The 14,852-nt window shown below is 37.1% G+C and overlaps 1 protein-coding gene across 2 annotated transcripts in view; it reads right to left on the reverse strand.

Annotated features, from left to right (window-relative positions):
• The window catches only part of HDAC9 (histone deacetylase 9), a 1,019,027-nt gene that overhangs the window by 319,742 nt on the left and 684,433 nt on the right, over positions 1-14,852 (reverse strand). For both annotated transcript variants that reach the window (XM_066354134.1, XM_066354133.1), the window contains exons 16-17: positions 11,735-11,855; positions 5,764-5,813 (exon numbers count right to left, since the gene is read on the reverse strand). In XM_066354134.1, coding sequence (XP_066210231.1) covers positions 5,764-5,813; positions 11,735-11,855 — 171 coding nt within the window. The remainder of the gene's footprint in view (positions 1-5,763; positions 5,814-11,734; positions 11,856-14,852) is intronic.

The following is a 14,852-nucleotide window of genomic DNA, read 5'->3' on the forward strand; positions in this document are numbered from 1 at the left end:
CTCACAACTGTCCCACCTGCGCGCACACACAAACTCACACAAACACAGTCGTTCCTAGTTGTTCTCGACCAATTGGCTTATGACTGCTGAGTAACCCCCCCTATGACCTCTTCTTTCCTTTCTGTTCTGAGGTCCCGCCCCTGGGTACCCCTCCAGCACAACATTGATCAACTCGGCCCAATGAACTGGCTCATTCCTGCACCTCGCTCAACCACTGGCAGCCAGTCTTACCCTGGCTTTCCCGCCCTTCGCTCGTCTTATGGGGACACATCTTATGCAATTCTAAAATACGAATTGTGTTCCAAAGAAAACCAAACCCACTCTCAATAGCAGAAGAAATAGGTACCAACCAAATCTATCTGTTACATTGATTTTTGTATAACTACAGATTTGGTCATAAAATAAATAATTCCCTGATATAATAACACAATAAAGTAAAAGCAGTTCTTGGGAAGGCTGGTCACTGGAATATTTTTATTTTTACTGTTATTGGGGCAAATAAATGTGGAAGACCAACTGGATATTTTAAATAGAAAAAGAATATGAAGGTTAAAATGTAGGTAAAAATTTAGAATTTTATTCTGAATATATATATATGTATACATCTAATATTCATACATATGTAAATGGTATACATCAGATGGGATAGCGTATATTTTTAAACCTGACAGGGTGAAAGAAAATTTGAGGCATTTCATCCAAACCTGCCTCCTGTACGGTGAGTGTAGTTAGTGTGGGACTGAAACGTCTGCTAAAAACCTCAGAACAATTGAAAAGAGCCTTAAATTACCTCCCCACAATCACCTAATTCTTCTCCCCATCGCCCCCTTCCCCAAATCACAAGAAATGACATCCCTCCCCCCCCTCCCCCCCCCACGGTGTGTCAGAGCTAGGTGTAATCAAATAGAATACGGACAGAGGAAAGGTCTGGAATAAAAAGGCTGGCTTCCTGTTCACAGACGGACCGAGCTGCTGCCGGAGAAAGTGCCTTGATTAAACTCGCAGAGCCTCATTTCTGGCACATCTTTGACCAGTTAGGCTGGCCGGGATTCTGCCCGGGCTCTGCAATTCCTCATTCCTCCAAGGGAATTGTTCTGCCTCTTCCATAGCTCCTCCTCCTTCAATCAAGGGTCTGACACTGCCCAATGACCACGTTCAGTTCTCTGCCTTTTGGCACTAGGAGCTTGTCTGTTGTAGGATAAAAGTGGAATTCTCTGCTGTCTGCAGGGTTTCCCCCAGGGACCAGAGCCTGAAACCCAAACTTATATATAAAATCATATCCTGTTTGCAAACATCATATTCCCTTTGCTTCTCGCTAATCTGGTCCTATAAACCCCAGCACAGCTTGCGCGCCCATTCCTCATCTAAACAAATGCCATAAGCCCCTTTATACTTTTACAACCATGTCAAAAAATAATATTGCCTGCCAATAGTGATGTGATTGGAGTTGCCTCCTCCGAGCCATAAAAGAAGTGCAGGGTCTGTTATCAATTTCTCTAAGTGTATCAGGGGAATTATGGGTCGATTCAGTTCCAAGTTATAAATGACAACTCAAAAGCCGCAGAAGCGTTTGAAGCTGGGAGCTGATGACGACATTATCATAAAAGCCTGCTCGTCCTTGCTTTTGTGGGGGTTTTTTTTTTTTTTTTTTTTTTTTTTTTTTTGTGGCCTATCAAGTGAAGAGGGAAAAAAAAATAAGGCTGAGAAATGACTTCAAGATTTCTTCACACAGCAGCAGGTCAGATGGCCAGGAAAACGATCACTATTTTTAGTGCTATACCCTGAGGAGTGAGAACTAAAGTGGGCCCGTGCTGGCTTTTGTTTCCAGAGGCCCTTAATTATCTGTTTCACTGTGCGATGACCAAGTCCTGGGATTTGCTAAAACGCTCTTTTCAACTGGTGCATTTTCTTACAGTGCAATCACCCAGAAATCAGGAATGAGTCATGCCGTAGTAACTAAACAAAATGAAAACCAAACACAAAAGAATTCAGAGACCTTGAGATGGTTGCTCAAAATGCAACTCAGGAGAGCATACTTTAAAGCACGTTAAATACTACTCACCCACTGAGCTACCTGAACAACACTGTCAAATTACCACGTGGAATTTAAGGGCGAAATTTCTGATGTCATAATGTCCTGGGTCGTCTCCTTGAAAGCCATCAGCATTCAGTAGGTATATTATAAACCCATCTAATAGGAGGATATATATTGCAGGTAACTGGAATTTACTTTGACAATTGGGGAGCATTAAGTAATTTAGAATTTAAATCAATGGGTTTGTCTTAGAAAATCTGAACCAGAAGATTGCCCTAAAACAAAAGCATTTTCAGCGGTTTCCAAATTTACTAGGGTGCCGCTATGTTGCCAAGTTGGGCCACTCCAAGTTCATACTGGGCATCTTTCAAATGCTTAGTATGTCTAAAATTGTCCTCATGGAGGTAAAAGTCTAGACTAGTACAAATGCTGAGGACCCTGAGTTTCTCTGAGGACAGTGGTCCCCAACCCCAGGGCCACGGACCAGTACCGGTCCGTGGGCCATTTGGTACCGGTCCGCAGAGAAAGAATAAATAACTTACATTATTTCTGTTTTATTTATATTTAAGTCTGAACGATGTTTTATTTTTAAAGAATGACCAGATTCCCTCTGTTACATCCGTCTAAGACTCACTCTTGACGCTTGTCTCAGTCACGGGATACATTTATCCATCCCACCCTAAAGGCCGGTCCGTGAAAATATTTTCTGACATTAAACTGGTCCGTGGCCCAAAAAAGATTGGGGACCACTGTCTTAGGACATATAGCAAAATGAAAGATCTTAGGGGGCAAAATGGTACCTTAATGTCCAAGAACACAATTTGATTCCTGAAGTAAATAAAATGACTGAATCAAACTAGGCATCAACAGGACAAGCATGTACACACGCGTGTGCATGCACACACACAGCCACACACACTCACCTAGACCTGTAGCAACTCTAGAAGGCTGGTAGGCCAATTTGGTAAATAGAGATACCTCTCTCTAGCCCTTTCCAGTATTAATGCAGTGAAGCTTTTAAGTCCTCCTCCTTCTACCTGTTTGCCCAAGTTAGAGTTACCCACCACACGGCCATCATCTGGATTAGGGCAGTGTCTGAGGACGTTACTGAGGTCTTTTTCTACAACACACACTGTGTCAGAAGAGGCAGGCACTGTTCATTCATTTCATACCTCTAAGAGTTCACTGGAGCACTTTTGGGTAAAGAAAAGAAATACCCTGGTACGGTTTTAGAGCAGTTTGGTAGAGGTACTTTGCATTCATGGGATTGTGAGTTATAGACACAGCCTAGATTGGACTTGGGAAGTGGGTTCTAGGGAGCTGTCCTCATCTCAATCTGGGTCATGGGATAAATGTACTTGTAAATAAGTGGGGGGTTGATGACCACTCTTCTAACAGTTCTGATTTCCTCGCCATCACCATAGCCACTAAGTAGTCCTTAGCTTTGTTTCATTCTTAGCTTCATTTGCAGGTAACCAGCCATTCTCTTAAAATAGCCACGTGAGATGTTAGAAAATAATCTCAAAGCCAATGAAACCAAACTAAAAAATCAGCTCATCCTCTGTTTTCTAGAATAATTTTGCAAGCTCCTGACTTCACAGGAGCTTTGCTAAAAATTGGCAAACATTAATAAGGAGCAATGATTGTACTGTGCTGGGGCTCAAAAAGCCAAGTTCACTGATGAGCTGCCTCAAAGGGGACCACCCTACATTAGCCATGTCCCCACACTGCTGGCTTTCAGGGGCGATGGCTAGCCCGTTAAAGATGAAACCATGGAAGGACCTGAGACACACACTCTTTGGGAACTCCTCCCCATGGACACACCCATCCACCTCATAGTCTCAGCCTTTTACCCTTTACTCTGTGACTTCAGGAAAATAACCCCCCTTTCTGAGACTTCAGGTTTTCACCTGCAAAATGGTGTTTAATAATGACTATCTTAGCAAGCTGTTCTGAACCCGTGTAGTATGTTGGTACACTGCAAAGTCTACCCAGATTTGAGTTGTAGTGGCCATTCTTATTTCTAGAAAGCAGAATCACAGGTAAAGTATAAAAAGATTATCCTTGATAAATCTAGCATCACCAAAATGAAAGAATTAGCTGAAAATATATGGTTATAGCATAAAACTTAGTTATAGCAAAAGATTGACTAATACATAGTACATACACAGGACTAGTTTTGTTCTTTCCCTTCAATATCCAAGAGACCTAATTAACTTAAATTCCTTAGTCATTGGAAACTTGATCTAGAATTATGATGTCCTAACGTGACTTAGTACTTAGTTCTATGGGATGATGGTGTATTATTAGTAAGGGTTAACTTCAAATAGATTGCAGGCTGTAGGGTATGCTCTAATCAGCCACAAAAAGGCAGAGATTTTTCTTCATACGTCGCTGGGTTCAAACAAATTTGTCTTTGCAATGTGGTATAAATATCCTGGGTCAAAAAGACTTTGTTAATTATTAAAGACAAAAATGGCCCCAGGAGGTTCATGAACAAAATGTCCCACAATGCAAAGTGCTTGGTGAAGTTTATGCCATTTCATCAGGAACATAATGTATGTGTATATTCAGTGGGACTGTATTGCAGATTCAAGTCCACTACAAAGCCCTTTCATATTTACCTTTTCTCCAGCATAAAAAAAAGGAGCAAAGTGGTGTGGGGTCACAGGGACCAAAGGAACAGCTGTCAGAGGGAAGGGGGATGAGGGGACGGGATCGGAGAAGGTGAAGGGATTAGTGAAATTATATACACATAACACACAGATACAGAAAACAGGACAGCAAATCCCAGAGGGGAAGGGGGTGGGAGTTAGGGGGAGGAGGACAAAGAGGGTGCAATGTGGTGCACGTGGTTGGGGTGTAACGGTGCTATATTGAGACACTTGAATCCATATTAACATAATAAATTAAAATTAATAAAAATAAAATAAAAAGCCTAAAAAAAGAAAAGAGCCAGCTTGGGGAACATGTGACCTGTGCAGTCAGTCACACAGGACCCTACACTTAGACAGGTCTCTCACACTTGGTTTAATGCGCTACTGTTGCCATCTTGAAATTCTTTGGTTTTGAACAAGGAGATCTGTATTTTCATTGGACATTGAGCCTTACAAATTATGTAGCCCAGAGGTCCCCCAAATTTTTACACAGGGGGCCAGTTCACTGTCCCTCAGACCATTGGAGGGCCAGACTATAAAAAACTATGAACAAATCCCTATGCACACTGCACATCTTATTTTAAAGTAAAAAAACAAAAAAGGAACAAATACAATATTTAAAGTAAAGAACAAGTAAATTTAAATCAATAAACTGACCAGTATTTCAATGGGAACTACGGGCCTGCTTTTGGCTAATGAGATGGTCAATGTCCAGTTCCATATTTGTCACTGCCAGATGTAACAAATGATGTGACGTGCTTCCGGAGCCGTGAGGCGTGCATCCCACGTCACTGGAAGTAGTATTGTATGTGAGCAATGCCATGCTTTGCGTCTCTCACTGACCACCAATGAAAGAGGTACCCCTTCCGGAAGTGCGGCAGGGCCGGATAAATGGCCTCAGGGGGCCGCATGTGACCCGCGGGCCGTAGTTTGGGGACCCCTGATGTAGCCAGTCCTGCAGTATATTCTAACTTTCACTGAGAAACAGCCTTAAATATAATTGAGTAGATAAATCAAAGGGATATTTGAGGAAGTTTGTTACTTAAGATCAGTAGACAAACTCATACTTACCCCAAGTCCACCACACGGTAATGAAGAAAAAAACTTTTGAGAGGTGTCACCTACAGTAAGAAGATATAAAAAAAATATATAAATTGGGAATATAATTACAGTTTTAAAATTGTAAAATTCCTAAAATCTAATTTAGTTTTTTGATATGTTTATTAACATATCATCATTATTAACACATAATAACATAATATTATATTACCTGGTATTTATCATTTAACTCAGAAGGAAACTTATCAAATTATAAATAGGAAAAAACTCACAGCAAATGAATAAAAATATTATTACATGTAGAGTCTATTGCCCACATAAACAAACACCTATGAAATTTGAGCCTTAAGATTTGTTTTTCTTTCTTTTTTTTTTTTTTTTTTTTTGCATTTTTCTGAAGCTGGAAACAGGGAGAGACAGTCAGACAGACTCCCGCATGTGCCCGACCAGGATCCACCCGGCACGCCCACCATGGGGTGACGCTCTGTCCACCAGGGGGCGATGCTCTGCCCCTCCGGGGCGTCGCCATGTTGCTACCAGAGCCACTCTAGCGCCTGAGGCAGAGGCCACAGAGCCATCCCCAGCGCCTGGGCCATCTTTGCATAATATATTGCAACATTTTTAAATTTATGCTTTATTATGAATAACTCAGCTATTCACTGAGTATATCCCTCTAATGTGGTTTTTAAAGACAAGATTTATAAAATGCATTGTCATTTTTAAATGCTTTAGATATTAAAACATCTCTTCAATTATACAGATTTATTTTTAATATCTATTTCAGATATAGCTAAGACTAAGTATACTTAAGCATCTACAATATTTTAAAAATTTTAAAATAAACAAGTCACAAAACACTACAAAGAGGATAACATTACTCGGGGATCTATATAGCATAAATGTTTTGTCTTTAAAATATATGTGAAAATCTTAATTGTGACTGTCTCTTAGTATCACTACTTCATGGAATTTTTAGTCACTGTGTTTATCTGCACTTTTATTTTCTACATTATCAACTACACAAATAGAGAAAACAAAAATAATTACTCTTAAACCTCTTAGACTAAAAACTGCCTTGCAAAGGAATTAAAGGGAAAGGCAGTGGGCATTTCTGTATCACAGTCACATGGCTCTGAAGCGCCCCAGCTGGGCCACGCCTGAGATCAGTGACTGAAACAGGTGCACACCCCTGTTCCACCTCTCTCAAGTCATTTGTTCTATTGATGATCAATGAAATAATAATGAAAATTGAAAACAGGTTTGTGGTTGAATTCACATGTCACACCAATAAAAGTCTAAATAGATTTTAATGTCAAAGAAAAAATTTGATTTTTTTTTTAATTTTTTATTCATTTTAGAAAGAAGAGAGAGAGAGAGAAGGGGGGAGGAGCAGGAAGCATCAACTCCCATATGTGCCTTGACCAGGCAAGCCCAGGGTTTCGAACCGGCGACCTCAGCATTTCCAGGTCGACGCTTTATCCACTGCACCACCACAGGTCAGGCCAAAATTTGATTTTTGAAAACAATAAATTGTAGGAATTGATTTTTCAAATAGAATTGCCAATAGATGAAAACTAATAAACAGAAATGAAAGTCCAAATGAAAATATAGCACAGTTCATTATAGATAAGGATCTTCATGAAAGGAGGAAGTAAACAACAAGAAGTTATGAAAAAATATTAAACCTGCAACACTGATAACAGTAAAAGATACATTAAAAATTTATGAATAGCTTAGGGAGGGGTAAAGTTTGCTTAACTTGTTTATAACAAAGACATTTTTGTGTTATTAAATATTTTGCAAGGATGTATTCATATGTCACATGTGAAATTAAAATAAATAATATTGTATATTTTAATATCTGAATTCTTTACTCCATAATAAAGAGAAATACTATTACAATGCAATAATTTTTAGAAATTTATTTAAACTCTAAGAGAATAAGCAAAATAAATGACATGTGGCTCAAGAGACTTGTATTTAGTAATGGTTACATAATACAAAAAAGACAACTAACCATAAATTTCAATTCAGTAGCATGCAAAAGATTTTAATTTATTCAACTGATTAGGATTTTTTTTAATGTTATATTGCCTTATCCAGGAACTGAGCTCTGGGTAGCCGCATGATAATGAAACTGGTAGTAAGAACGATAGGAATAGTGATGCTAAGAAAACCTCATAGCAGAAATGATTGGAGAGAATGTTCTCAGAGTGTCACCTTACAGGGTCTAGAGCAGGTGTGGCCAACAGTTTTTTGTCCCCGGGCCAGACGAAATAATAAAATTTAAAAATGTTAAATACAAAAACGATTCATTTAAGTAAACACAATTTTATTATGTAATTTCTTTATGAATAAATGTAAGTAATTTAGTACAACAAACTAACAAAAAAACTAATGTGACCTGCTGAGGCGCTTTGCATCGCCTATTACTTTTTAATATCTGGCTCTATACTTGTAGTAGTTATTCTTAACACAGCCTCTAAATGTAAATCATTCAATCTTTATCTTGTACTTTTATTTAGATTCATTAAGGAAAAGATTTGTTCACAAATATAAGTTGAGCTGAAGATTACTAAATATTCCTTGGCAAGTTTTTTTTTAATTTCCATATTTGCCATTATTCAATTGCTTATAAAAATTGCAGATGAGTACAAAAGTTGTAAATCTTTTTTTTTTTTTTTAAGATTTTATTTATTCATTATAGAGAGGGGGGGGAGAGAGAGAGAGAGAGAGAGAGAGAGAAGGGGGGAGGAGCAAGGAGCATCAACTCCCATATGTGCCTTGACCAGGCAAGCCCAAGGTTTTGAACCGGCAACCTCAGCATTTCCAGGTTGACTCTTTATCCACTGCGCCACCACAGGTCAGGCAAAAGTTGTAAATCTTTATCATGGAATTTTTTTAAAAAAATAAAGAAGTATTGCAAATTCATTCGACCAATTATTGGAAGTTAACCTTAGATTAGTCACACGCGGAATTCTTTTCCGCATATCACTATCTTCTGAAATATCTCGATTTCCAATAATCAAAGACACTTCCGCTTCTGAGTAGCTGAGATTTTAACTTTCATTGTTTTACAATGGCTAGATACCATAGCTTATGTGTAACGATTTAAAGTACCACTTATTTCATTTCCACAGTGCGTCGTGCAGAGAATATTAAAAATTTAATCGCGGGCTGCATAAACTCATTCCAAGGGCCGGATCCGGCCCACAGGCCGTATGTTGGCCACACCTGGTCTTGAGTATTTAAAGAGACAAATGAAGAACATTATCTAATTATTTTATAAGCTATAGATATCTTTCAAGATACAAAGACTAACAGGTCTGGTCATAATGAATTTCTTTTTAAATTTTTCCTTTAACTCCAGAAAGTAACTATCAAGAGTGGTGAATCAGGCTCAGGAATATCATAAACTAAATGAATTTTAATTCAATGTGTGTATGATTGACAGACACCCACCCACCCACACACACACACAAATCTGTTTTGGGAGTAAATTGGGGGAAGAAAAAGGATATACAGGAGTGAAAGAAAAGGATAAAGAGAAATATCATGATGGTTATAAATTTCTACACATTTACACATGGTGGCTTCATTCTGGTTTTATTTAGATCTCAATAATACAAATACTTATTGAGATCTAAATAAGAAAACAAGCCAGAAGAAATCAAATCTTATACAGAACAAAAAAAGTCTGGAAAGTTCAAGTTCAAAAAAAGTCTGGAAAGTTCAAGTTTAGAAAGGATGAAATCATTCACTTAGAATTTAAACTGAGGAAAATCCTTGATTTCTGGATTCACATGAGAAACTGAAGTAGTTCAGATATGGACCAAAGTTGAGTTTTGAGCCTGACAACAAGACTGAGCAATGAATAATAGCCTTGCTTATATTTACTCGTGTGGCCTACAGAGAATATTGAACTTGTTGCATTGTCCCTGAGAGGTGGCTAAGGAATTCCACGTATACATCCAAAGCCAACTCTAAAATCATCAATTGTATAAATATTATCCTACATTAAATACTCAAAACTAAGTGGCCAATTTATGTGAAGTTAAACTTAAAAATTAAATTATTGGTACTTGTATGTTCACTGCATATATACATGAACAGAATTGACCAAGGTCTAAAATATACATTGGAATTTATTTTTAAATCATCAAAATTTTAAATGCTATTTATTTTGCATATTTTGAGATTAGTTTTGTTCAAGTGTCAACTTTCATTTTTAAAAAATGGTGTGGTTGTATTACCATGTTTCATTAATAAATATTTCTAAGTTGTTCAAGTTTAAACTTCATTTCTTTCACAAATATATTTTTTCTCTTAAAATGTGGAAAATGGTTTTTTTTTAATACTTCTCAAACATTTTTATGTAATTTCTTCCCAATTAAATCTAAAATATCTAGTCTTATGTCTAGGCTTATTTATAGTTTAAGACCATAGTAAGAAAAAGGGGGTGGTTGCTACTTATTTTTTCTTAACTAAATTAAAAAAAAAATTGAAATGAACATGGCTTTCTATCTTTGAATGTTTGAGTATTTTGACATCATAAAACCATGAAAGTCTGGTTTAATTCATCTGTGGGTAAATTGTGTGAGATTATTAGTTCATGTAAAAATAAGGACATTTATTACATAATATCCACAACAAATAAAGTACTTTATGTAAAGGAGCTACATGTGTAGAGATTCCGTCCTTCAACAGAAAGAAAACATACAGAATATATATGTTTAATAGGTATGTGCCTTTATAGATATTTATATAGATTTAATTCTATACAAATTTATTTTCATCCTCAAATTTTAATAATGTTTTATAAAAATTGAATAACTTTCATGTGTTGCCCTTTCTGACAATTTCTTTCCAAGCTACCACTACCTCCCCTGCACACACATGTGTGTGCACACACTCACCCATAAGCCTCTGCTTCATAAATTTAGGGATATCCACCACTCCTTTTGAAAATGCAGATTGTAAATGTTATAATGGGTAACTGTTAATCTCCCCTTATTATCATTTTCCAAGATGTCTGCCTACTACATGTCATATACTTGCTTTTGAATCATTTTAGACCAATTAACATGAAATAATTTTGAAATAATATTGAATTCAGTGAGAGTCCAATGATTTGGGACTCACACAAGAAGTTTTATTGATAGAAGAGAACAAGAAAAAACCCTAAAATGCATTTTTTTAAAGTTAAAGATAAGAAAATGTTGTTTTGGCATATATCACCATGTTGTCTACTGTTATTCCATTGTAAAAGGTTATTGATAAACTTAATAGAATAGTTTCAACTAAAATAAGGTTTGTAATAAACTTTTTTCAAATACGTTATTTTTATCTCTCGTATAAAGTTTATATAAACCAGTGCAACATTCATTTTATTTTAAAATCTGATGGCAATGACTTAAAGAATAATACATTAACAAAAATTATGTTTATTAGTTTTCTAGTTCCACCATCTTATTTACTGTTTAATTCCATAGCTAGATATTAAAATGATTACATTAAGGTTTAAAATGCATAAGGAGTTTTCACTTAAAAGAAGTTGTACTATGCTCTCTGTCTGTCAAGGTCATACAAAAAAAACTGAACGATACAAAACAAAAGGAAAAGGTGAAGATAAACGTGCAAAAAGAACATGAAAACCTTTCTTCTTTTAGGTTAAAAATGTAAGCAAACAAACTCGACAATGCATTTATTCCTGTGTGCTAAAATACAGTGAAGAAATGCTATTCAAATAAGGATTAATTTGAAAGTAAACATCTTGGTACTTGCATGTTCATTTTTCTAATGCAAGATTTTTCTTAATCTACATTGGCCCCTATTGCAAACGACTCATTCCACAGAGCAACGCTGATGGAAAAGCTGATTTTTTTTGTCACACTGCTTGCCAAGCATTGTGAACTGACACCAGCCTTGACTAATGACAGTGCTGGAATGTGCTGTTCTCAGTAGAATGGAGGCCCATACAGACCTAGGCGTGTCCTGGGGTCCGGCTTCTGTCCATCCAGGGAGTTAGTGCCATACAACAGTGAGTGATGTTCAGAGTGAACAAGCTGTATTTCCTCCAGGCTGGCTTTTCGACCTTGGATTCGCTGAAAGAAAACAGCAGAAGCCTACAGTACTCCACTGACAACATTTAGAAGCAAATAAGGCCCCAAGTCGCATTTAAGATGATTAATAATGGGCTGAGTTTCATCATGTAGGAATGTGACACTGATTTGCTTAGTAAAGTACCAAAATACTATTTGAAAAATGAGAGTGGGCAAGGTTCAGAACCAATGGATTGCTTACGCCTAAATGGGCAGTTGACATAAAACATATTCTTCTTCGGCATAAAAAAAAAAACTATAACAAAGAAATTAATAGTTAACTCCTTTGTAACAGTATCAGCTTAAAAAGAAGTAGAGTCTACTCTTTAGCTGAGAAGTACATTCGTGAACATCTTATTTTACACTCACCTAAAAGAAGTTGTTGAAACAAATTCCTTATTATTTCTTAAAGGACATGAGACACATACATTTTAATGCATTTGATTATGACAGATACGCTGATCACTCCATGTGCGTACACCTCACAGTAGTGTTAATCTAGACTAATGTTACCCAGGGTGTGTCCTATGAGATCAGAAGCAGTTCAGGAACTGTTTACCAAGGGTCTATGATGAGGTCTGTATAGAATTCAAAGTACATATTTATAAACTTTGATAGTAATTTGATAGAATCTTTTATGTCCATTGAATCTAATATGATCTTCAATTACCTTTCCTTTTGTAGTATTTCACATTTAATGTATTTTATAAAAGCCTTCATTTGTGACAGAATGGAAATTAAACAAAAACAATAACTGCTGCTTACTCAGAGAGTTGGAGACACTCTAGACTTGTTATTCTTACACACACGCTAGGCAGAGACTTTTCCTTTATCTGAGAAAGAATGGTCTCTCAACAAAGACAAAACTGTACATTTAGTTGAGGCTCAGTCAGTCAATATGCAAAGTGTTCTTTCTGGCCACATTTCTCAGTGGGCATATCTGCGAGCCCAATAAACACCAGGTCACTGTAGGGAAGTGAATTAGCTCAACTTCTGAAAATTACCATATTTCCTAAAATTGCCCAGACAGTGTTACTAGTTCCTTAAATACGTATTACAACCAGGTGCTTGTAAGGTAGTATATTAGAAGAGAACTACATACAGTGAAATTCAAAGAGAATCTGATCAGGGAGTACTGCCCTTTCATATCTCTGCCCATGGAATCTCCAGCTGACTGAGACACATTAGGTGACAATACCTCTCCCAGGACCGGGACAATTCCAGTTTCAACCTAAGGTGATGGGGCTGCTACTGATGTGTGATTTACTGAGGGAACAGGCCAGGAAACCTCACTCTACTGACAGTTCCTAGGGGTTTACTGAGTAGAGGGCAGAGCTGTGCTTTTCACTGAAAGTAAGTCATGTAACAGTGAGAGAGGAGTGGTCAGAGGACCCAAGGGGGAACAGGTAGGTAACATGAGTGATGGAAACCAGAAACTTCTTGACACTGTGCCATTATTTGCCAAATAAACAAACAAATGCTTATAGAATTTTCTTTGTCATAGTATTGACATTCCCTCCTTTTGACACCCAATTTACATTTCTAGAAAAGTAAAAATATGTTTCACAAAATTATTCCCAGGTAGGTGTTAAATATTGAAATTAAATCACGTAAGCAATGTTGAAAACTAAGGCAAATTTAGTGATGACCATCTGGTCAGTTATTGCTCTGATCAATAAATGAACATGTCGTTGACCTGCGTGTCTTGCTGATAAACATTAAATTTGGAAATGTTTATGGTACAGTAGAATGAGAAAGCAATAGAATGAGAAGTAATGAGATAAAAGTAGGAAGTGAAAGTTTAAAGTCAATATTAAAGCAAAACGTTTTAACTGTGAGATTTCAGCTGGTAGAAAATCCAAAATAAATAGTGGTAAAGTCATGGTCTGAGTCATCTAAAATTGGAACGAGCAGAGCCCTGGCAACCAGACTGTGGCAATCAGTCCTATCAGGCAGAATAATGAACATCATAAAATTACAGGGCTTCCTGCTCTCATTTCTATGAAGCTAAGAAATCCATAGCTACTAACATTTTATACATGGATACAGTGAAACATCTATATCTCAAATAATGTCAGTTCTATAGCTAATAATCAGACCCACATTTTGATACCAAAGCTTCACCGATTTCTTTTCTTTTTCCCTTTTCTATAAATATATTTTTCAGCTCTAAATTGAATTTCTGTCTCTGGTACGATATTAAAGACCATTGATAAGAATTTTATCTTTCTGTTTTCATTACAACCACACTCCAAGCTTGTCCCAACATCACTTCTCATGGTCTCAGTCACATATGTGAAAAAATAATCTGCTAACAAGATCCAAAAATTCAAGGTAGCTCAAGTGCTAAGAAATCATAAGAGGACACCTGCTGAACTGAGTATCAGTCATCGCCTTGTGTAACATCCACTAACCATCAGTAAGGAGACAGCTTCAGGCCTGGCCCATTTGACACATACTTACTCTCAGAGTCCCCATTCCAAGTTCACACTTCAGTCTTCCTTGGCCCTATCAAAATGTAACACGTCACTTTACTGCTTTGACGTCACCCCCTCTTCTTTTATTACTATAAAATATATTTCTTTTAAAAAATAATTACACTAAATATGAGAACTACTTATTCTTAACAATTGCCTTCTGTCTCCATGGCTGCTGGCAAATAAGACCCAAAACAGGACAGACATGTATCTTCAGAAGGAGAACTGTGAAAAAATTCAAAAAAGACCAACATGAAAAATGTCTCCACCTGGAAGAAGGGTGTGGAGAAAGCATGTTCTGAGACTCACATCTCCTGAGGCACTGCTGTGGGAACCTGAAGGATGACTAAACCCAAAATTCTGAAATGGCTACAAACTTTCCTCCTTCCTTAACTCACAGTCTCCTGGAATACTTCCCTTTTGCCTCACTTTCATCAGATGTCTTAGATTTGTCAATTTCGCTTTTTTTCCCCCCTCTCAAATGGAGGTCTCCAGTGGTTTTCATTTTCTGGGATTATCATGT

Source organism: Saccopteryx leptura, chromosome 12 (assembly GCF_036850995.1).
Source record: "Saccopteryx leptura isolate mSacLep1 chromosome 12, mSacLep1_pri_phased_curated, whole genome shotgun sequence".
In the NCBI taxonomy this organism is placed as follows: domain Eukaryota; kingdom Metazoa; phylum Chordata; class Mammalia; order Chiroptera; family Emballonuridae; genus Saccopteryx; species Saccopteryx leptura.